The sequence below is a fragment of the Nelumbo nucifera genome, chromosome 5 (genome assembly GCF_055504915.1).
Source record: "Nelumbo nucifera cultivar China Antique chromosome 5, China Antique-T2T, whole genome shotgun sequence".
Lineage (NCBI taxonomy): Eukaryota > Viridiplantae > Streptophyta > Magnoliopsida > Proteales > Nelumbonaceae > Nelumbo > Nelumbo nucifera.
This window is the reverse complement of record NC_142653.1, coordinates 79,299,152-79,323,718: the sequence shown is the minus strand read 5'-3', so window position 1 is coordinate 79,323,718 and position 24,567 is coordinate 79,299,152. Positions and strand designations below refer to the sequence as shown.

At 40.6% G+C, this 24,567-nt stretch overlaps 1 protein-coding gene across 12 annotated transcripts in view; it reads left to right on the top strand.

Moving 5' to 3' along the window:
* LOC104593872 (glutathione S-transferase zeta class-like) overlaps positions 1–24,567 on the top strand; it is a 98,283-nt gene that overhangs the window by 66,667 nt on the left and 7,049 nt on the right. For 4 of the 12 annotated variants that reach the window (XM_088887113.1, XM_088887112.1, XM_088887111.1 and 1 more), the window contains 2 exons: positions 9,882–9,973; positions 19,470–19,529. In XM_088887113.1, the coding sequence (XP_088743239.1) occupies positions 9,882–9,973; positions 19,470–19,529 (152 nt within the window). Of the gene's footprint in view, positions 1–9,881; positions 9,974–19,469; positions 19,530–20,136; positions 20,215–21,666; positions 22,032–24,567 lie in introns of those variants that run through there. The other 8 variants (XM_010253919.3, XM_019197157.2, XM_010253924.3 and 5 more) reach the window with 7 other exon arrangements.

Sequence of the window (24,567 nt, the reverse complement as noted above, 5' to 3'; positions counted from 1 at the left end):
AAAAGAATGAGAAAAGTAAGACGGAAATAGAATCCAAATGGCAAGAAAAATAAAATGGATTGTATATGGAATAAAAGGAGGAAGATAGTGGAAAGAAGAAAAGGACGACCTAGATCAGGAGGATGGGGGTGAGGAGGTTTTAGATTGAGTAAGAGAAGATAGAGGAGAGAATTGATCTGGAAAAAATTGTTGAAACAAGGATCCTAGTAAGCAAAGCATTAGGGCTTCTCATTTTGGGAGGAAGAATTTACAAGAAAAGAAATTCATGGAATTCGAAAATGGATATCCTATGAAAATTGGGTAAGTTAGGGCAGAATTAGGTTCTAAATTGGTTATGAGGGACACTCTATTTGTATGAGGGTTTGGGCAGGGAATGGGATCATGCCTAACTTGTTCTTGGTGATATCTTATCACCTTTTCTTGTAATTCCTCTTTTGCTATTAAAGTTTTATTTTTTATTTATTACCAAAAAGTAAGAGAGATGCAGCAAAATGCTTGTGATATGGTCTTCTTCTTCATGACCAGTCTCTACAATAGACCCCTTTAAACCACTCAAAACCTCACAAAGACCCATTTTACTTCATCTGCACATTACCTTTATATAGGCTGACGTGCTTGAAGGTAGGTTGAGGGTCCCAAGGAGAGAAACCCACAAGAAATCCTGAGGATAAGAATTAAAACAAGAAATAAAGTATAGTAAGGGAATCATGTGTGTGACATGACACAACATGGTGGGCGGGCATGTGTATGCTCAACCCAGCCTGGCCTAACTCAGCTCTTGCTTGCGTAAGGTCTTCCAAGTCCACACTCTCTACTTGTCCAAAGACATACAACAAGAAGACAAGATAATATATTAGCTCAAATTGTCTATGTGGGACTTTGGTAATCTCTACAATGAATAGGACATAATGCCCCATCCTAGAAAAGACGTAATAGGTAAGAGATAAAGCGAAAGAAACAAAGAAGACAAACTGAGATAATAACAAAGAAGCTATAATAAAATTGTAGAGAAGATGGGCCGAATGGCCCATAGGTTGTAGGTTGTTTATTCTTTCTTGTTATTTATGTTTCTTTTCTGTAATGGGCCTTATTCTGGTCCCATCCTGTCAATACTAAGTTCTTTGTAAATTCTTGCCCAACTAAGGGCCTCCTTGTAATTATTCAAATATATCTAATAAAACAGTGTTAGGGGGCTGAGAGAGCATGAGTTCGAAACCCTCTTCTCAGACCCTCATTGCCGAACCCTCAACTCTCTTCTCTTCAGTTTTCTTCATGGTATCAGAGCACACCTGAAATTCAATATCCTAGGGCTGAAAGCTTGACTCGTGTTGCCTGATTCTTGGAGGTCATTGGAAGTGCCCAAGACTCGAATCTCTTGGAGAAGTGGTTCGGTGGCCAGGAAGAATCAGAGAAAAGAAAAAGGGGAAGAGGAACAGTTCGGTTCTGTTGAAGCTCGAAACTGTAAGTTGTACTCAGATTTCTGGGTTCAGTTTTCTTCTGGTTCGAAACTGTAAGTTGCACTCAGATTTCTGGGTTCAGTTTTCTTCTGGTTGTTCTGTATTGCTTTCGAATGTGTTTGGACTGTTGAACTGTCCGAAAAACTTTGGTTGTTCTGTACTACCTTCGGCTGCCATTGAATCTGGTTTAACCCAGAAATTTCTGGGCTGTTTTTCACTCCTTATTGGACTGTCAAACTGCCGAAACATCCTTGTAACAAGGCTGTGGATTGTTGCTTATACCAGGCTGTTTTTTGAGGGGCTGTACGAACTGTTCTTGAGGCCTTTTCTCTTTTGACAGTGGGGTTGTCTCTATTGCCCACACTGTGTTTGTGAAAAGGGTACTTCGGTTGAGTGCCAAGAGGTATTTACTTTGAAGTCCAGATTTGAAAATGGTACTTCGGCTGAGTGCCTAGAAGTTTCTGTTTACCTCTTGAAGGCTGAACTCAGTGTATTGCCTTCTTGTGGTCGGCTGAACTCTGTTATTGCTTGTCCTTATTCAGTATACTTGTAGAAGTCATCTGAAATCATATTTGGAGTGTTTACATGATGTACTCCTCAGAGTTTGAAAACAAAAGTGGTGCTGAATATGGACTGGTTCAGGGGACTCCAAGTGATTCCTTATTGACTGTGACCACAGTTAAACTAGATGGAACTAATTATCTGGCATGGTCACAATCAGTAAAGATTCATGTATGTAGTAAAGTGGGGGTTCATTTCCAGGAGTAAGAAGGCTCCCCCAGAAGATGATCCATCCTACGAGAAGTGGATGCAAGAAAATTACACTGTCATTGGGTGGCTTGTGAACTCAATGTAGCCACAAATCAGTCAACACTACCTATGGATGAATTCAGCAAAAGAAATTTGGGACAGTGTTGCAGAAACCTATTCTTAAAAACTCAATGTGGCCCGGGCATATAAATTGAGAAGTGATGTAAAGAATTTAAGGTAAGGAGAGAAACCTCTTGCTGTATATTTCTCAACCCTGAAGTGAAGGGATGATCAGGGTTGAGAGATCCATCGTATGGACGCCCAAATCTTGCGGAATGAAGGGGGCGAATTTCAAAAATTTTTCTCTCCCTTCAACTGGGAATCGCATTCCCTATTTAGAAAATCATATTTTTAAGGACCAATCTTGAACCATGAACTGAACCAGATCTGAACCAAAAGTAGGAGAGAGGTATACCTGATACAGAGAAGTATTATCTCTCAATGGAGGTGTTCACACCCAAGGAAGGATCCAAAGACTGCTCCCACTGAAGATGGCGCAGTGTAGGATGGAGCAGAATCAACAGCGTTCTCCAAGAACCTGATCCTTCGTAAGAATAACTGGATGGCACGTGAGCCCTGCTTGCAATCAGTCCTTTCACAAAGGGCTTATATCAAGATCGAATCTTGATCTCTCTCACAAAGTTGGAGATCGAACTGTAGGTCTGGCGGCGGTAGGAAGGAGTAAGAAAGACTTTTGCAGAGATTGCAGAAATCTTTCTTTTGTGATTTTCAGCTCTGAAGACTAGAGACCTTTCTGTGTTGTCTGTTGTGTGTATAAAGGCTGCCGCCCCCTCCTCCTTTTATAGGCTTAAAGGGATCAGCTCCTAATCCCATAAGGAGTTGCTGATCCAAATCATATTTGGATTGGAGGTCCCTTTAGTGATATGGAAGAACCCTTATCTTATCTGTAGATTAGATCAGTCATCTCCTAATCCTATTAGGAGGCTCCTAGATCTAAATCTTATTTAGATCTTGGACTCTATGAGTGGATAGGGTCAAGGCCCAATCCTATCAACTGATTTAATCCTAGATCCGCCCCTCATTTAAACTGATCAAATCAGCCCAGTTCGAAATGGGCTTTAGGCCCATTAAGGTTGTGAGCTCACTTAGCCTTCCAAACTGCTGCCCAGTTGGGCTTCCTTGTATGGCGTGGGACCCAAACATTGATCTACACATCAACCACATGGGTTCGGCCCAGCCTTTGTTACAAGGCCTGGCCGAATACACTACTATGGACAGTGCACCCCCTGAAACCCATCAAATGGGCTCTATGCGCCCAACACTTACCCTAAGTGGTCCCTGGGCCAAGCCACCTTGTAACACCCAAGGACTGTGGGCAGATGCAAGATTATCCCATCAGGTATTGCCCTCAATGGTCTTACACTCAACCTCTCAGCCCATAATGATCAAACACTGCCCGACAAGAGATGACCTCTCCCTCGGCTGCAAGGAACAGTGTTGCACTCTCTGCTTATATGGATCCCAGGAATTAAAACCTTTTGCAAACATTTTAGAAACCATAAAATATATATACTTTTATATCTCATATAAAAATACTTTGCAAAACAAATCTCAACGATTGAAATCGGCTGCCGGTAGTCTTGGTTTCCATCAGTGAGAGTGCATCCCCGATCATTACCTTTGTCCGACAAAGGGGCTGATCCTGTCACTATGATCACCCACTCAGATGAATTCTCAGACTGTCCCAACATACCCAGGTTTTGACCCCCGCTAAGGATTTCACTGATTGGTACATCAAAGACAGCCCAATCCGACACCTAGTGCAGTACCATAATCGAGTCTAGGGGTCGGGTGTAAGTTTCCAGTTTTGCCCATTAATCTCTGAAAGCTGAACCACTGTAGTTGAAGTAGCAGAGAAGAGGAGAAGAAGAAGAGATGCTGAAAATGTCGAACTGTACTAGCCAGTCGACCAGTTCTTTATTTATAGATGAATATAGTACAAGGTACAAGAAATTACTGGGATGCCCCTGATTAGTGATGGGACACCCAGATGACTTAAATCATTAAACAGGATTAGGCCCATTAACACAAGCCCAGTTACAAGATAAGTTAAACATAAGAATGGGCTAATAAGAACTCTTATCAGCCGAACATCACTCTAACATTCTAACAATCTCCAAGGTCCAGGGCAATACTGGAAATCTAGTCCAGTTCAAAGATTCAATTAATCCTACACTGTATGTGCCTAGGGTCTCACCCTGGCAGCTGAGATAGGCCACCCCAACCGACTTGGTGGCACAACAGTGTCAGCCTTATCAGGATAGGTCTCCCCAGACCGATCCACTGGCTGTGAACATTCTAAACTAACACGAGTCTCATTAAGTGTCCAGTTTAAGGGTATTACACAGAAACATACCAAGGGAACATGAATCAAATATGTACTTTTATTCATTTACAATAAACTCATAATGTACATCATTCTGATTGAAGCTAAGGGCATACAAAACTGTCTAACATGAAGTCCCTATGGCAAGAGATTGACCTAATAGAGCTGTAACTTGGGACACCACCAATGATGCAGAGACCTACAGAAAATTGGTTGAAAGGAACAGGGTTTTTGAGTTCTTAACTGGACTAAACCCAGAATATGATATCACAAAACAGAATATTCTTTCCAAGGAGTGTGTCTCTTTGTCACAAGCTTATGCATTGGTGAGTAGTGAAGAGAGCAGAAGGGTTGTCCAGGTTCAAGGGGCTGATATTATTGATCACTTTGCCAATATGGGGAGTAAACCTAAAGGGAATGCTGGAACTTCTAGTGGCATAGGAAAGAAAGAAGTTATATGTGAGTACTGCAAGAAGCCGAAGCACACCAAAGACAAGTGTTGGAAGTTACATCCTAATCTTGTTCCCATTCAGTTTCAGAAAAAACATGATAGTAAAAGATCAGGAAGTGCAAATATAGCTGCTGGGCCTGATAGTGAAGAGATGTCTGCTTCTGCACAGTTGGCATCCATGAGAGCAGAATATGAAAAGTTTGGGAAGATGATCAGTCGGCTGAGTGATGTGACCTCTCCTTCCAACCCTTCAGGAAATTCTACTGCTTCAGCATTTGCTCATTCAGGTATAAGGGCTTCTGCCAATCATGCTACCTCTTCAGGTAATCTCAAGATCCCTTGGATTATTGACTCAGGTGCTTCTGACCATATGGCCAATCTGTCTACCTTGTTTGTTTCATATGACTTACTTCCTAGACTTGATAAAATCACTTAAGCTAATCGTTCACTTGCCCCTATCTCTGGTAAGGGAACCATCAAGGCTACAGATTCCTTGTACCTACCTTTTGCCCTTCATGTACCTAAACTAAATACAAATCTGTTGTCTGTGAGTAGTTTAACCAAGCCACTAAACTGTTGTGTAACCTTTTTTCCTTCCTACTGTGTTTTTCAGGATCTGGAGTCTCAGAAGGTGATTGGGAGTGGCCATGAGGCGAACGGAATATACCTGCTTGATACTCAGGGACAATGCACTGATCATCTTGGGAATGTTGCTCTCGGATCTGTCTCTTCAAAGTCTGTTAGTCGGATTATGTTGTGTCATTGTCGTTTTGGTCGTCTGTCTTTTTCTGCCTTGAATCATCTATTCCCTGAACTGTTTAAGGGAATTAGTTTGTCCAGTCTTCATTTGAGTCTTGTGAATTGTCAAAGCATTGTAGAAACAATTATCCTTTGAGCAATAAAATATCTTTTGTTCCTTTTAATATTGTGCATTTTGATATGTGGGGACCTTACCACTTACCCTCCATGGGTGGCTACAAATATTTTATCCTATTTATTGATGACTTTTCACGGTTCACTTGGATATTCCTGGTGAAATCCCATGATGAAGTTCCAAGACTGGTAAAACAATTCCATGAATTTGTTCTAACCCAATTTGATACCAGGATTAAAATCTTTAGATCGAACAATGCAAAAGAATACTTTGAGAAAAACCTATCCTGCTATCTTTTTGACATGGGGGTTATTCATCAAAGCTCATGTGCTAGGACCCCAGAACAGAATGGGGTTGCTGAGAGGAAAAATAGGCATATTGTTGAGGTTGCAAGAAGTATCTTATTTGCCTCACATGTTCCTACCAGGTTTTGGGGTGATGCTGTTCTTACTGCTACCTACCTTATAAACCGCATGCCATCCAGGGTTTTGGGGTTTAGGTCTCCCTTCACTCTTCTTCATCCGGACAAGGACCTTTTACCTGTTCCTATTCGTGTCTTTGGCTGCACTTGTTACGTACATGTTCCAAGTGTCCAAAGGCATAAATTTGAACCCAAAGCTCAAAAGTGTATCTTCCTTGGTTATTCCCCCACACAGAAGGGTTATTGTTGTTTTGATCCAAAGTCTGGCAATCGGTATGTCTCAATGGATGTCACCTTTGATGAGCTTTCCCCCTTTTATGGTTCCTCTCCAGAAGGACATTGTCCACAGGGGGGGGATTTGACATAGGTGTTTGCTCTTCCTCTTCCTGTCCCTGTTGAGTCTCTTGATCTGTCTGCCTCTCCTTCAAATGTATCAAGGGTGGATCAATCGTTCCATTCTCCTTGCCCCAGTACTCTACCTCCTCGTCCTATCCTCATTCCCAAGGTGTATCAAAGGCAAAGATCCAGAAATGTGCAGGTTGTTTCTCCTACAACACATGAGCCTCATACACTTCCAGTCACAGAAGAGACAACAGGTACTGTTTCAGCACCTTTGGATTCATCCTTCCCTGACCTTGATATTCCCATTGCTGTTAGAAAAGGAAAACGGAAGTGCACTGCACATTGCATTTCCATGCACCTTTCTTACAGTTTGCTTTCACCTTCATACTTTGCCTCTCTCCTCTGTTGCTTCTCATCCTATTCCCAGGTCTGTGTCAGAAGCTCTTAAGATTCCAGAATGGAGGGATGCTATGAGATCTTAAATCGATGCCCTACACAAGAATGACACATGGGAAGTGGTGGATTTGCCTGAAGGGAAGGTTCCTGTTAGTTGCAAGTGGGTCTTTACTATCAAGTACAGAGCTGATGGCACCATTGAAAGGTACAAGGGCAGGCTGGTTGCAAAAGGCTATACACAGACATATGGGATTGATTATTTAGAGACTTTTGCACCTATTGCCAAGATGACATCTATGAGGGTTCTTCTATCTTTAGCTGCTCACTTTGATTGGCCCCTCTATCAATTGGATGTGAAGAATGCATTTCTGAATGGTGAATTACATGAGGAGGTTTACATGTCTCTTCCTCCAAGGATGTATGGAACTGATATGAAAGGGAAGGTATGCAGGCTGAAGAAATCTCTTTATGAACTAAAACAGTCCCCTAGAGCATGGTTTGAGAGATTTAGAACAACACTTGTTAACTTTGGTTATGTGCAGACACAGTTCGATCATATTCTTTTTCTGAAGAGGAGTGGACCTTTGGCAGTATACCTCATTGTGTATGTAGATGATATTATAGTGACTGGTAATGATGCCTCAGGAATTCATGATCTAAAATTTTTTCTCCATACAGAGTTTGAGATTAAAGATTTGGGGGAATTGAGATACTTTCTTGGCATAGAAGTGGCTTGATCCAAGGATGGGATTCTTATCTTCCAAAGGAAGTATGTTCTTGACTTGCTCTCTGAAACTGGAAAGATGGGCGCTAGACCAGTTGCTACTCCTATTGATACGAGTCATAAACTCTCAGCCTCAGAAGGGACTTTGTTAGAAGACAAAGGAATCTTTCAGAGACTTCTTGGGAAACTTTTGTACCTATGCATGACTCGGCCAGATATTGCATATGCAGTCAGTTGCATTAGCCAATTCATGCATGCTCCCCGAGACACTCATATGGCAGCTACAGAGAGAATCCTATGTTATTTGATGGGCTCCCCAGGAAAGGGTATTCTGTTTGCCAAGCATGGTCATGAAACTTGAAGCCTACACCGATGCTGACTGGGCCGGGAACAATGATGACAGAAGATCTACCTCTAGGTATTGCAGGTTGGTAGCTGGTAATGTTGTTTCTTGGAGAAGCAAGAAACAATCGGTTGTTGCTCGGTCTTCTGCTGAAGCAGAATACAGGGCCATGGCACATGGAGTTTCTGAATTATTATGGCTAAAATCTTTGATGGAAGAACTTGGAGTTGAATATGACAAGCCAATGATGTTGTACTGTGATAATCAGGCTGCCATCAACATTGCTCACAACCCAGTGCAACATGATAGAACCAAGCATATTGAAGTTGATCGACACTTCATTAGGGAAATGGTCTCTTCGGGTGAAGTGTGTCTTCCTTTCATCACATCTGAAGGACAATTGGCAGATCTTCTCACCAAAGGCTTTCCCAAGGCAAAACTTCAGCATGATACCAGCAAGCTTGGCATGATTGACATCTATGCTTAGCTTGAGGGGGAGTGTAGAGAAGATGGGCCGAATGGCCTATAGGTTGTAGGTTGTTTATTCTTTCTTGTTATTTATGTTTCTTTTCTATAATGGGCCTTATTCTGGGCCCATCCTGTCAATACTAAGTTCTTTGTAAATTCTTGCCCAACTAAGGGCCTCCTTGTAATTATTCAAATATATCTAATAAAACAATGTTAGGGGGTTGAGAGAGCATGAGTTCGAAACCCTCTTCTCAGACCCTCATTGCCGAACCCTCAACTCTCTTCTCTTCAGTTTTCTTCAAAGACAAAGAACAAAATAATTAATTTCAATCACAAATTAAATAAATATCAACAATAACATTTTTCTAGAGGCTCTGAAGCCAAGCATCTTGTATTAGGGTATGCTTGACCACCATTGGCGTGTTTTTGCATTTTTTTTGGTAGGTTCCCTTTAATATTCATGAGGCCTTTGGTGGCCTTGGGTTTGTCTCTGTCAGGGCCTTTAGGATTTGTTACTTGTCCTTTTTCTTACAGTAGTACATTATACACAGTTAATGATATAATTAATAATCCCAATTCAAATAAAAAAATAACTGTTTAAGAAATTCGATATCATCTAGTATCTTTTAATTCAACTTGAATTAATCAACTAGATTCATGACTTACAACTTAAGTGTTCCTAATAATGAGTAAGCTAGACATACAAGAAGCAAGTGTTTGAAAATGGACTATGCTGAATGTCAAATGGTCTGTAAAATACTTTTGAATTTTCATTGGAAAGACCATATGAAGTGGTAGAAAACTATTCAATTTAATGGTATAAATTGTAACATATCCTATTTTGGAATTTTAAAAATATTTAAGAAAATCAGCTGGTTAAATAAGTAGCAAAGTATGATTGATTGGACTAAAAGTTTGATTCCATGCATTTCCTTCGTAAGTGAGAGAGGCCTATTAGTTGATAGAACATAAGTTTGATCTTTGAACTGTTATCAAATGGATGTTTCCATTGATCCTTTTAACCCCTTTGATCTTCTTTTTTTTGTTTCAATAAATTTTTTCTGTTATCTTTAGAAAAAAAAACCATGAGCTCCTATATTCATGCAGGTGATGATGCCTTGTGTTATGCCATTGTTTAAACTTCTTCATTATATTTTCTTCTCTGTTGTTTTTAGTGTTGTATCCATCTATAAATGACTTGATCACATTTTATTTATTTATTTATTATTTTCCTGATCATGTTTTCAGCCCTTGAGAAGTTGTTAGAAGGAATTTCTGGAAGATATGCCACAGGAGATGAAATCTATCTGGTTCTCTCTCTCTCTCTCTCTCTCTCTCAGGCACATACACTAACAAATGCAGAAATTATATTTCACTTAAGTATTATATTTTGCGTATCTTGCTTTCTTTGTCTTCATAGTTCTTCTTGTGGTATTGGAGTGCCTTTTTCAATTGACTGAGCTATTACTTTTTCTAGTAGAAAAGTGCAGAAGATCTGTTTTGATATAAAAAATGTGTAAGAAAGAGAAAAAGAAAGAAAAGAGAAGGTTTATGTAGAGAAGAAAAGAGGAGAGAAATTGAAGAGAATGGGAGAAGCCAAAATTAGGTCTGGCCACCCCTTTCACAAGTAGGCAACTTAAATATTATTGACAATTGTGAATTCTCTCTATTGAGGGAGTTTTTTTCTGTTGGTTGGGCATCTTTGTACTGAGTATTAAGGGTTGTTTGGTGTTGGAAGCGATTTCGGGGGTTAATATTTTGAGGATCTAAAGTTAATCTTTGGGTTTGAGAGAGTGGTTTTTCTCTTGGGTCTTGTGCTTGTTTTTAGTGGGTGATATCTTATCACCTTTATTGTATTCTTTTCTTTAATAAAATTCCTTTTAGTTTACTACAAAAAAATGAATGTGTGGAAGATATGAAGAGATTAAGGAGGAAAGGCTTTGTGCAAGTTGGATTTGGAGAAATCCTACGGTATCATCCTAGGGTTCCAGTTATTCATCTCCAATTTGCAGATGATATTATAATATTCAGTGAGGGCGGAGAACAAGGTTTGGTGAGTAACTTGAAGGAGGTGGTGAGGAAGTTTGAGCTTGTCTCTAACCTAAAAATCCATTTTGAGAAGAGTTGTATAGTGGAGATCAACTTGGAGGAAGGGGGAACTAAACATTGTTGCATACACTTTAGAGTGTTCCATTGCTTGTTGGCCTTGACCTTCCTAGGACTTCCCTTTGGAGCAAACCTTAAAGAGAGTAGATTTTGGAATCCAATTATTGAGAGGTGTGCAAAGAAATTGGTGGCTTGGCTTGATGTGTCCTTGGGAGGAAGAATTACCTTGATTAAATCCACTCTTGCTAATTTACCAATTACCTTGAGAGGAAGAATTACCTTGAAATTATGAGAGTTTTTCTGTGGGAGCCAAGTGATGAAAGAGAAATCATTTGCTTAATTGGGAGGTGGTGTGTAAACGCCTCCAAGAGGGACGGTTCGGTATTGGAATTTGTTATAATTCGGCCTGCCTTGGAGTTCTATTTGTCTGAGATCAGTTACGTAGAAAGGTGGAAGAAAGAGAGAGAGAGAGAGAGAGAGAGAGAGAGAAAAGTCTGGTTCGAACTGGAAGTCAAAACCTAACTCCCATTCGGCCAGATATGTGCTTTTATTATTAGAATAATGGAAAAGACATATGTGCCCTTATTTTAAGTAAGGAGCATTGGTTCTAACATAATATTATAGTTCAACAACCTTAATATAAGAATAAAGACAGAAATCCCCCTACGCTAACACTCCCCCTCATGCTGGTGAGTATATATCATTTAATCCCAACTTGTTACATATGTAGTCCACTCTTCCCCGATTCAAGCCTTTTGTAAATAAGTCTGCCCACTGGTTTCCTGTATTAACGTATGCAGTGTCTAGTTCTCCATTCAGCACCTTCTCCCTCACAAAGTGACAGTCAACCTCAATGTGCATGGTTCTTTCATGAAACACCGGATTAGAACAAATATGAACTGCAGCCTGATTGTCAGAATAGAGCTTCATTGGAGTATTGATGTTGTACCCTACTTCCTGTAGAAGGTTCCTTAGCCACACTAATTCACAAACAGTATGCGCCATAGCCCTATATTCTGCTTTTGCACTACTTCTTGCCACGATTGTCTGCTTCTTACTTTTCCATGTCACTAGGTTACCTCCCAGGAAAGTGCAATAGCCTGTGGTAGACCGCCTATCAGACACAGAACCAGCCCAGTTAGCATTAGAATACCCTTCTACTTCAAGTTTTCCGCCACTTTTGTATATGAAACCATGACCCGGAGCCCCTTTTAAATACCTCACAATTCTCAGAACTGCATTTCAATGAGGAATCAGAGGTTTCTGCATGAATTGACTTACCACACTAACCACAAATGAGATGTTTGGCCTAGTAATGGTTAGGTAGTTCAGTTTACCTACAAGTCGTCGGTATCTGCCGGGGTCTTCAAACACTTCACCCATATCATTGCTTAGCCTAGTATTTGTGTCCATAGGTGTTTCAGTTGGTTTAGCACCCAACAAGCCTGTTTCTTCCAGCAAATCAAACACATATTTCCTCTGGCACAGATTAATACCATACTTAGATCTTGCTACCTCTATACCCAAGAAATATTTCAGTTTACCAAGGTCCTTTGTCTGAAAATGATCCTGTAGATAAGTCTTCAGCCTGGCAATACCCATGTTATCACTCCCGGTAATAACAATATCATCTACATACACCACCAACAGTATTTTTCCTCTCGGAGAGTCATGACTGAATATAGAATGATCAACTTGGCACTGTCTCATACCAAACTTCTTTACCACCTCACTGAACCTACCAAACCATGCTCGAGGAGACTGTTTGAGCCCATATATAGCCTTCCTTAGTCTGCACACCATACCATCCTCCCCCTAAGCAACAAACCCTGGAGGTTGCTCCATGTAGACCTCCTCGAGTAAGTCACCATGCAAAAAGGCATTCTTGATATCAAGCGGATGTAGCGGCCAAGCATACATAGCTACAAGAGAGATAACAACACGAACCGACCCTATCTTAGAAACTGGTGAGAAGGTCTCTGTGTAATCAATACCATAGGTTTGGGAGTACCCTTTTGCAACCAATCGCGCTTTCAGGCGTTCAACACTACCATCAGGCAGATACTTAACTGTATACACCCATTTACAACCAACAGCTTGCTTCCCAGGAGGAAGAACAGTGAGGTCCCAAGTATGATTATGATGAAGGGTTGAAAGTTCTTCTTCCATCGCACGGCACCACCCTGGAGAGGCAAGGGCTTGCTAGACATCTTTAGGGACAACTACTGATGATAACAAGGTGACAAACTGGCGATGGGATGCGGAAAGGTGTGTAAGTGAAACATAAGTAGAAATAGGATGAAGGGTGCAAGTGCGTTTACCCTTCCGCAAGGTAATGGGGAGATCAAGCTCAGATGCGGGGTTCGGGTCTGGAGTCGGATCTGTTGACGGTGATGTAGCCGGAGGAGTAGCAGCTGGTACGCGTGGGCGATGTGTATACACTTGACGGATAGGTGGGCGTTCAACAGGTGGTGGCAATGGAGGCAAGGATTTGGTCACTGCTGGAACAAGGGGAAGAGGATCGGCAACGGGAAGTGGAAGAGGAGGAGGTGACGAGGAGGAAGAAGCATCACCGGACGCCAAAAAGAACAGAGTAGACTCAACGAAGGTGACATCAGCACACACAAAGGAGCATCGAGAACTAGGATGGTAACACTTATACCCTTTCTGGGTTTGAGAATAGCCAAGGAAGATGCACTTGATAGAACGGGCATCGAACTTGTCAATCCCGGGACCCAGATTATGGACGAAGCAGACACGCCCAAATACCCTAGGCGTAAGAGGAAACAGAGACAAGGCGGGAAACAAGATCGTAAATGGAGAACAACCATCAAGGATGGACTTGGGGATCCGATTAATCAGAAAGCAAGAAGTAAGCATCGCATCACTTCAAAAGGGTTTGGGAACATTCATGTGATGCATGAGGGATCGTGCTATTTCCAAGAGATGGCGATTCTTTCTCTCAGCTACCCCATTTTGTTGTGGGGTGTAGGTACATGAGGTCTGATGTCTAATGCCGTGTTGGTCCAGGTATTCTTGAAATGATGAGGATAAATATTCACGGCCATTATCAGAACGGAAAACTTTAATGTAAACACCAAATTGATTACAAATCTCAGCATAAAATTTCTGAAAAATGGTAAACAATTCACTTCTTTCTTTCATTAGATAGAGCCACGTCATCCTTGAAAAGTCATCGACAAAAATGACAAAATATCTATATCCATTATATGACATCACTTTATAAGGACCCCAAACATCGGAGTGAATCAAAGAAAAAGGACTCGACACACGGTTATCAACCCTAGACCTAAAGGGAACACAATGGTGTTTCCCAAACTAACACGACTCACAAATCGGCAGTGACTGACGGAACCAAAGACTTCAAAACTTTTAGCGACGGATGACCAAATCGGCAGTGCCACTGGAGAGGAGAAAGAGATGACTGGAGAGCTGTTGAAGTTCTTCCACCACCGTCAAGATAATACAGTCCACCAGCCTCATGCCCTCTACCAATCTTCATCCCTGTCTTGAGATCCTGAAAAACACACATAGAAGGATAAAAAGTAATGGAGCAGTTAAGTGATTTGGTCAGTTTACTAATAGACATAAGATTAGAAGGCAATTTAGGAACATACAAAACTGAGGAGAGGGATACAGGGTCTAGGTCAACATTACCAACACCACAAATTGAGGATGTGAAACCATTAACAAGGGTGACAGATTGTGATGTTGAGCAATGAGATAGGGAAGAAAACACACCTGGAGTTTCAGTCATGTGATCGAAGGCTCCAGAGTCAATGATCCAGGGATTGGGTGTGGATGCCTAACAAGCCATACCTGAGTCGGCGAAAGTCGTCGTGTTCTGCTGTGATGTGGATTGCATAAACCTCTCATATTCACCATAGGGAACACTCACCATCTCCTTCACGGGACCATCTGTGGATGGAGGAGGTATCTGATCAGATGAACGGTTCTCCTGCCTAAAGCTGGAACTGGTGTCACTAGTCACGACATGATTGGCCCAGGTTGAGGGTGGACCATGTAGATCATAACAATAGTTAATGGTATGTCCATCCATACCACAATGAGTGCACCTCCTCGGGCCTGAGCCACGCCCTCTACCACGGGCTCCCCCTGAATCTCTGCCCCCAGTACAACCACCACCACGATTATAAGTAGATCCACCATTGCCACTTCGGCCATACGCCGGACCACTACTACCACCACGGCCAGACTAAGCTCCCCGAGCTCCACCTCTTGCACCACGGCCTCTCGACACAGCAAAGGCAGATCTATCTGAGATATTAGAGTTCTTAGTAGATCCGATAGAAGTCCTCCGGAGTCGAGCAAATACCTCTTCTAAAGAGGGAAGAGCTGATCCTCCCAGTATTTGAGCCCACATTGGTTCAAATTCAGATTTCAGTCCCACCAAAAATCGAGTCACATCAAGCTGTTCTCTCTGTTGTTGATGAATTTTGACATCAGAAGTGAGAGCGTGATAGACATTCAACTCATTACGTATGTTTCTCATACTGGCATAGTACTCCTCAAGACTCTGATTGCCTTGTTGCAGATTAAAGTACTCCTGATACAGCTGATACACTTTGGTTGTATTGTCCTGACCCGAATACAATTTCTTCGCATGGTCCCACACATCTTTGGCAGTGTCAAGAAACATGAAATTTACACTAATCCTGGGTTCCATACTATTCCATAACCATGTGATGATCTGAGCATCCTCTTGCTCCCAGTCTTCATACTCGTGAGAGTCAGTGGAGGGTTTCTCCTCTCTTATGTGTTTTACCTTTTTCTTTGCTTTCAGAAAGACTTCGACGAATTTAGCCCAAGGCACATAATTCTCTCCATTGAGTTTAATGGAGGTCATCTGAACATTCAGGTAGTCTGTAGGCACCATCACATTAGGTTTACAATCACTGTTATCTCCCATTCTGTTATCACCGATTCTACACACTTGCTGAATTCTATTATCACTGAATTCTGCACACTGCACACTACTAGATCACACTCGTCACACTGATTTCAGCGCTTGTTGTTGCTGAAAATTGTACTCGTTACACCACAAACCCTACTCCTACGGCTACTTGAAATCTCACCACTATATGATCACAACTCTTCCTTCGAATTACACAAAAAACAGCATAAACCTTAGCACGCTACTGTCTGAAACCCTAGCATATGATCTGAAACATACTTCCTAGTTGATCCACAATAGAAATCATGCATAGAAATCTCTTACCTTATCACTGAAGCAACAACCACACAAGAAGAAAATCAGTCCACACAAGACACACACTGCACCACACGAATCAGCCGTACATTGATTAGGGGAGGGCTTAGAAACCACAACAACCGACCACACAAGACACGACTGGAGGCATAGAAACCTCCAAGGGGAGAGGGCGATCACTCCTCTTCAGCCCTTTCTCTTATCTCCAGTTGAATGCAAGAAAACCAAGAGAAACCCTAGATTGGGTGCGCAGAGAATAGAAATCTAGGCAGATTCAAGTAGCTCTGATACAATGTTATAATTCGGCCTGCCTTGGAGTTCTATTTGTCTGAGATCAGTCACGTAGAAAGGTAGATGAGAGAGAGAGAGAAAAGGAGAAAAGTCTAGTTCGAACTAGAAGTCAAAACCTAACTCCCATTCGGCCAGATATGTGCTTTTATTATTAGAATAATGGAAAAGGCATATGTGCCCTTATTCAAGTAAGGAGCACTAGTTCTAACATAATATTACAGATCAGCAACCTTAATATAAGAATAAAGACAGAAATACCCCTACGCTAACAGAATTCTAGATAAAGTGGGATAGGTTGTGGCATGAAGTAATAGCTAGCGTACATGGTAAGTTGGGAAATGATTGAGATGTAGGAGTATCTAATAGGCTCTGTTAGGGAAATGGTTATGGAGGTTGGGTATTCTAGATAAAAAGGGATTTGTTGTGGCATGAAGTAATAGCTAGCATACATGGTAATTTAGGAAATGGTTGGGATGTAGGAGTATCTGATAGGGCTACTTTGGCTTCACTATGGAAAGCCATCCACCGCATTCCACCTCTTGTACTTTGTTTTGTCATGTACGACCTTTGCTTAGGGGTTTCTGTTAGGGAGGATACTTGAGTAATGGAAGGAACTTTTTTTTGTCTTAGATTCAGTTTCCTTGTATAAAAATGAGTGCGTGTCAATTTATGGTTCCTCCCTTACTCCCTACAGGTCTTAATTGGGATTTGGTTTCTGTAGAGGTCTAAGGGACAATGAAGTTTCATCTTGTTTGGATCCTCTACAAATCCTTCAAAATGTTCATTTAAATCCTGATATGCCCGATTAATGTATTTGGGCCCCCCACCCTAAGGGTTTGTTTTCTTGTGCTTCTTTGTTTAAGACTCTTTGTATCCCTTCAGGCCTTCCCTCTTTTCCCTGGTGCAGGCCCATTTCACCCAAAGTAGTTCATGGGAGGATTAATACTATAGATGTGTTACAAAAAAGTAGGCCCAATTCTTGTCTCTCTCCTAACTGGTGTGTCTTGTTTAAAATCCAATAATGAGAGTTGCTATGACTTATTGATTTGTTGTCCTTTGGTTTTTCTTTCTTTTTGGGTGCAGGTGGACTTTACCATCATAGGTTAATATGCTATTTGGAGATGTGTTCTTTTGCTGCCAATATTTGGAACTGGGTTGTTTCACTATTTGGGTGCAGGTGGAACTTGCCCTTCGAAGTAAAGCTGCTGTTCATTCCGGCTGCCTTTGGGAGATTGACAAAAAGAGGGATGCTAATGTGGAAATGTATCAGAGCTGCTACCTTGTGGACTCTATGGGAGGAGAGAAATGCTAGAATATTTCAAGAAATGGAAAGAAGTCTTGCTAAAATTAAGGAATGCATAATGACAAGGACAGTCTCGTGGCTGAAATCTTCACACTTGTTGGCAGATTACTCCTTTGATGACTTAAGGAGAAATTGGGCAGCAGTGGCTTCTACAGTCTCCACAAAGAACAAATCACAAGCTGAATGGGAATCTCCACCGGATGGAGTGGTAAAACTGAATTTTGATGGTAGCTGCTGAGGTAACCCAGGGCCATCTGGAATAGGAGGGATTCTGAAAGACAAAGATAGCAACATGTTGTCTTTATTTTCAGGACCAGTGGGTGTTGGTGATTCTGTAAGGGCAGAGATACTAGCAGCGGTACAAGGTATACAGATGGCCAGTCAACTTGGAGTGAATGATTTGATAGTAGAAGGGGATTCCAAGGTAGTAGTAGGCTGGTTGACAAGTCCAGAGACAGCTTGTTGGGGCTACAGGAATCTGTTAAAGAAAGTTAAATGGCTGACAAGGAATATGTCAGTCAGGTTTCAGTGGGTCAGCAGATCAGCAAACGCAATGGCTGATTCTTTGGCCTAGCAAGGGTTGTCAAGGGGAGATCTGTTTTGGGCCACTTTGTAACTGTGCTTCAGGCTTGTGTTTGTTTAGTGTTTATGACTCAGTCCTAGGGGGAGGTAACACCTTGTGCCTCTTCCTAGGCTGAATGTACTGCTATTTTTTGAATTAATAAAACTACTCTCATTTATCAAAAGAAAAAATAATGTGGAGATGTGTTAGACCAGCCTTGGTGTGCACCATTTGGGAAGAGAGGAATGGTAGAATTTTCTCATAAAAGGAGAATAGAAAAGAAGTTATTAGGGCTTGTGTAATGATCAGGGTGATCCATTGGATAAAGACTTTGGAGTTGTTCTCCCAGTTTTCCTGTGGTGATGTTTGGAGAAATTGGGAAGCAGTCGCCAAAAGCTCTTCAAGAAAGTAAAGTGTGGAGATGCATTGGTTACCTCCAACTGAAGGTTATGCAAAACTGAATTTTGATGGGAGTAGTCAAGGTAATCCATGTTCCTCTGGAATAGGAGGGGTATTGAGAGATTCATAAGGTAAACTGCTAACTTTGTTTTCTGGCCCCGTGGGTATGGGTGACTCTTTCAAAGCAGAACTGTTTGCAGCAATACAAGGAGTGCAGATCTCCAATGAGTTACACATAGTAGATGTGGTGTGATTGAAAGGGATTCAAAGTGGTGGCGGGGTGGTTAAAGGATCTAGACTCCATAATCCGGTGCTACTGAAATGAAGTGAAAAAGTTTAAATGGCTTATCAGGAATGTGAACCTTAGGATACAATGGGTGAGGAGATCCGCAAATGGGATGGTGGATGCTTTGGCTATGCAAGGGGTGCATAGGAATCATTTGTTCTGGGATCAAATGTAACCTTTTTTTCTGGTTTATAGAGAGGTAGCATCTCGTGTCTAAGGGATGCTTGTAAAGCTTTATACTACCAGATAAAGCTAGTTACTGGCATTAAAACACACACACACACACACACACACAGGGGACTAGTTCTGTACAAGTTATAGGTTCTAGTGAAGAGGAAGCCAAAGACTGGTAGTTGAGATGGTTGATTAACATCGCTCCCATAGTGGAGACATGTGATCAAGCTTGCAGAACTGCAGGTTCTCTGTGGTATGGGCAGTGGGCCTCACATACCCCCTGTTCTATCTCCACATATGTTCCTACTAACCTCTGATTAGTTAACCACTTAACCCAACTATTTTGAGAATATGTTATTCTTTAGCTTTAAATTTATTGTTATCCACGGATCTAGCTTTCTTTTCATTTATTGTTATTTTTTCATCATTCATAATTTTATGCTGCCCTTGACTGTTGTTTGCAGGCGGATGTATTTCTGGCACCCCAGATTCATGCTGCAATCACTCGGTTTAAACTTGACATGGTAGTGCCTCCTACATAATTTGATCTGTTGATTGGTTTCTGTAGGCATAGGAATATTTATTTTGTTATTATATCACTTGGTTTAATTTAGGATCCTACTTTAGACTAAAATATTTCTTGCCTTTAATTCTTAATGTTTTTCTTTTTGCAAAAGAAACTTTAGGTGGATGAATAGGATACGATGTTTTTATCAGTTACATGCAACTTTTTCAACAAACTGCTGTATCAATACTAATCAAATGATTATACATTGTGTGAAACAAAGTAGCTGAAGTTTCTTCTAGTTTTGTTGATTAAACTGTCCAGAAATTAGCAGTTAGAAGCAGCCACTACAAGATGCCTGGGATATAGTGAAGCTCCTAGAGCGTCTCACACACATAATGGTTTAGTGATGATCTTAAAAGTGTACAGAGTAGGAGCTTTGTTTTATGGCTTTATTATAGCCCTGTTTTATTATTCTTCTTTCTTTTCAGCCCTGAAAAAACATTATTGTTATTGCACACAGTTTAATATATTTGATGGCTCCTTGGGGGTGGGGGTTGATTCATTCTATTGACACCCCTTACTTGTCTTTCTCTTCTCTCATGTTTTCTCTCTTCCCATCCTAGCTCAACTGGACTGTCATGGTATCAGAGAAGTCCCTAGACTGGTTCAATAGGGCTGAAGACTAGTGACTCTCCACTGCTAGAGATTGAAACTACTGGTGCAAGACTTTGATTGGAGATATTCAAACTTATATGACATTTTTTCTGGAATTTTTTTATTCTGTTTAAGGGATTTATCATTGATCTCAGTTTTGGAGTTCTCAAGAAATTAAATTGCCTCTTCTTAGTCAGTGTTGTTGATTTCCCTCCCCCCTTCTCTGTTTGACTTGAAACTTCAGATAAGGTGTCGCCCTAAACACCTAAATCAGACTCATATGTCTGATTTTGATTCTGGTCTGTTTTGAACTTCCTTAAACCCCATTTCTGTTGCTATTTGGGACGCCATACACTGATTTTCTGTGAATACAGTTCTTATTTCTCAATCAGACCTTTTTTTGGGCTTGTTTCTCTTGAAATGACTCCTCATAAAGTGTACATCATCACTGTTAAACATAATTGAATTAACTATAGAATGTGGAAATTTCATTTTGATATTTATGTTGAAGCAAAAGGGCTGGAAGGCTACTTTAATGGTTTGGTTACTAAACCTGATGAAAGCGATGCTAAAGCTTATTAGCAATGGAGGTTGGGCAATGCAAAACTGGTTAACCTGGATTCTTAGCATGATTGAACCTAATGTTGCTGTACCCATGAGGAGGATGCTCATGGAGATTTTTGAATTTTGTACATATCAATTCTTCTAATTTGGCGGAATGTGTCAAATATCTATAGAAGCTTTTTGAGAAGTGGAAGATGAATTCAGTTACTTTTGATACTCAGACCAGAATATGAAATCATCAGATCCAATATTTTGAGCAGAGGAGTTCTCCTTGTTTTAGATTTGGTGTTTGGTGAGCTTCCAAGAGAAGTGACAACGCTTCTAATCGTGACTGGATTTGAAGGGAAATCATTTGAAACTGGTGTTGATACTGCTTTTGTTGTTAACAGAGAGAAGAAATTAGGCCCTAGAAATCTGTCTACAGTTAAATGCTATGAATGTAAGGAGTTTGGTCATGTGGTGTCCCATTGTAAAAAGAAGAATGCTTGCAGTTATTACAAACAATATGAACATATTATTTCCTGATTGTCCTATCCGTCCAACATAGGGGGCTTAAAAGAAAACCCAACCTCATGCTTATCAGGCCATTGAGGGCTACCCAGTCTAATAAGATTACTTCTACTAAAGGTGATTCCTTGACTTCCTTAGATGAAGAGAAAATTCGCAAAATGGTATCTTCTGATCTCTTCCTCATTCTCTAATCTCTACTATTGGCCTATTTGGTAAGTCTTCTAGTTATTTGGATTATAGATTCTAGTGCCTCTAATCATATAATAGGGGCATATTCTAGTCAACTTGGTAATTTGCTTGTACCTCACCATAACTGCAAACCTTATTTTTGTTGGTCAATTGATTGACAAGGGTAACATCGTTTTTTCTTTTTCTTTTTTTTTTTTTCTCGTGATGGTTGTTTGATTCGGGAACTACAAATTAAGAAGGTGAAGGGGAAAAGGCATAGGCAAGGCTGATTGTTTGCGTTGGAATTCAAGAAGTTTCCTACTCCAGCATCTGCATCTCCTATTTATTTTACTTCTTTTGAGTCTGTCTTTTTTGGTCATATAAACAATACTTGGGATTTATGGCATAAACACGTGGGTCATCCCAATTCTGAAAGATTGAAATTGTTATTTGATATTGGTTTGATTAAGAATAAAATTTCCTTTTTTCAATCTTTTGGTAATTCGTGTGCTACTTGTTATTTAAATAAAAGTCGTGCTCTACCTTTTTCTTGTTTTGTTGAGCACACTACCTCTCCCTTTGAGATTACACATAGTGATGTCTCAACTTCACTTGTTATTTCACAATTATGAAATGAATACTTTGTCATTTATTGATGATTGCAGCAGGTATACTTGGATGTACTTCCTATGTTGGAAAATTGGAAGTATTTGCTACCTTCAAGTTGTTTGAAGCTATGGTTTGTACTCAGCTCAGATGTAAATCTAACCTGTAATAATCTGAAGTGAAGTAGAAAAGAAGGGGAAGATGGAAGAAAATGGAAGAGAGAAACTATAGAGGAAGTAGATGGAAGAAGCGAAAGAAAGGAAGAGAGTCTATCAAACCTCTCCAGTCCCCCACTATTGTATATTATTCTTTGATTGTAAAAGGAATACAATTACATGAATACCCGTAGTAGGGCAGCTAATGCTAAAAACAAAAATAAAAGAAATAAAACATGTCTAGAAATAAGACCCACTAATCACAGATATAAAGCATAAACATAAATAAATAAATAATAAGAAACTATGGGTCATTCAGTCCACCTTAAGCTGAGCATAGATATCAATCATGCCTTGCTTTCTTACATAATGTTTTAACTTTGCCTTGGGGACATCCTTGCTCAAAACATGTGCTAGATGTTACTTAAAGGCAATGAAAGGAAGGTAAAATTCTTCGGAAGCCACTCTCTCTTATAAAATGCCAGTTTACTTCAATGTGTTTTGTCCTATAATGCTGAATAGAGTTGTGAGCTATGTTAATTGTAGCCTAGTTGTTAGAGTACAACATTAAGGGCTTATCATATACAATACCCATCTCCTCTAGAAGTGAGCTGAGCCATAACAACTCTGAAACTCCATTGTCCATGGCCCTATACTCTGCCTCAGTTGAAGATCTAGCTACTCTAGACTACTACTTATTTCTCCAAGAAACAATGTTCCTTGCTACTAGAGTATAGTAACCAGTTGTAGATATTCTACCATCAATACTACTAGCCTAATCGACATCTGTATAAGCGTCTAGCTTCATGTATCCATACCTAGAGAAGAGAGTACCCTTTCTTGGAGTTTCCTTCAAGTAACACAAACCCATCCTCAACAACCATATGTGTGTTTTTGGGGCATGCAATAGGTGTAGAGGTAGGATTGGCACCAAGCTTCCTAGTCTTTGAAGTGGTCTCTATTAGACAATGTGATGTAGAACGGAAGGGGGTCCTACTAATTTAGGATCTGGTGGTGGGCTTTGTGGGGTGAATGAGGAGCTGTGGGTGATTGGAGATGAGAATATGGATGGAAAAGCAAGTAGAGTTCTTGTTGTGCACCAAATAATGAGTAAGAAATTGGAAAAGAGAGGTGAACTCTTGCTGTTAGGATAAACAACATAGAGATAGAATGCCTAGAAGAAGAAATAAGAGAGATGGGGGGTGGGGGTGTGGAGAGAGAAATTTCTAGCAACAACCAGAATTCACTAAACCAAACTTTATTTCTTCAAATTAACTCTTCTTTACTCCAATTGCAATGAATCTATTTATGGACTCAACTCACTAATGCAGATGTCCCTTTACAGACTCCAATTTGGACTAGGAAACTGATCCTAAACACTTCTAATTGCTTTAAAGATAAATCCATAAGTAATCCGTTAGGACACTTAAATAAGGACTCCAACTCCTAAACAACACTAATACACTTTCCTAATCCCACTGAAACTAAGTAGGTTTGATGTTAGAGTCAATTAGAGAAGGGTATTTTGGTCTTTTCCCTTTATTTATTGTGTTGGTTGTATGTAGGGGTGAACAAAAAACTGAAAAACCAAACCGAAAAATCGGTTAACAGAACCGGTCGGTTTGGTTTCGGTTCAATATTCTTAAAAAACTGACAGTTTCAGTTCAGTTTCGGTTTACCATTTAAAAAAACCGGCTGTTAACCAAACCAACCGATATATGTGTATATAATAATATATATTTATATTATATTTTTTATTTTCAAAAAGGTTCGGCAGTCTGAGAGACTTTCAATTTCAGCCTCTCTTTGAACCAATTGAAAGTTCGGCAGAGTGCCAGAGTGCCTGTCTCACTCTCTTCGAAACTCTACTAGTCTGCCACTACCAGACTCTCTTTGAAACTCGGAACAACTCAAGCCTTTTTGTCTCTTTGAAGTTTGAAATTTGAAACCAAACCTTCTCAGCTTCTCCCACTCTCTGTCTTTTCTCTTGTCTCTCTAGTCTCTCTGTTCTCTTCTCAGTTTTCCGCACAGCCCGTGTCAACCACCAGCACCAAGCGGCAACGCCGGTTGTCGCCTCGCTGGCAAGCAAGCACCAACACCATTCAGTGTTGGTAGTTTTGAAGCATCTGTTGACTGCCGGTGGGTGGTGGTTTTGAAGCATCTGGGATCCTTCTCTCTCTCACCTCTCCTCTCTACAGCTCCGCTAGCAACCACCAGCACCAACCAGTCCGGCACCAACAGAAACCACCAACAGTTTTAGGGTTTTTTATATTTTAAGTGCATAAGAAAACTGAAAAACCAAACCGCGGTTAACCGGTCCACCGGTTAACTGATTGCATCGGTTCGGTTTCGGTTTGGATATTTAAAAAGCCGATCAGATCAGTTTGGTTTGAAAAA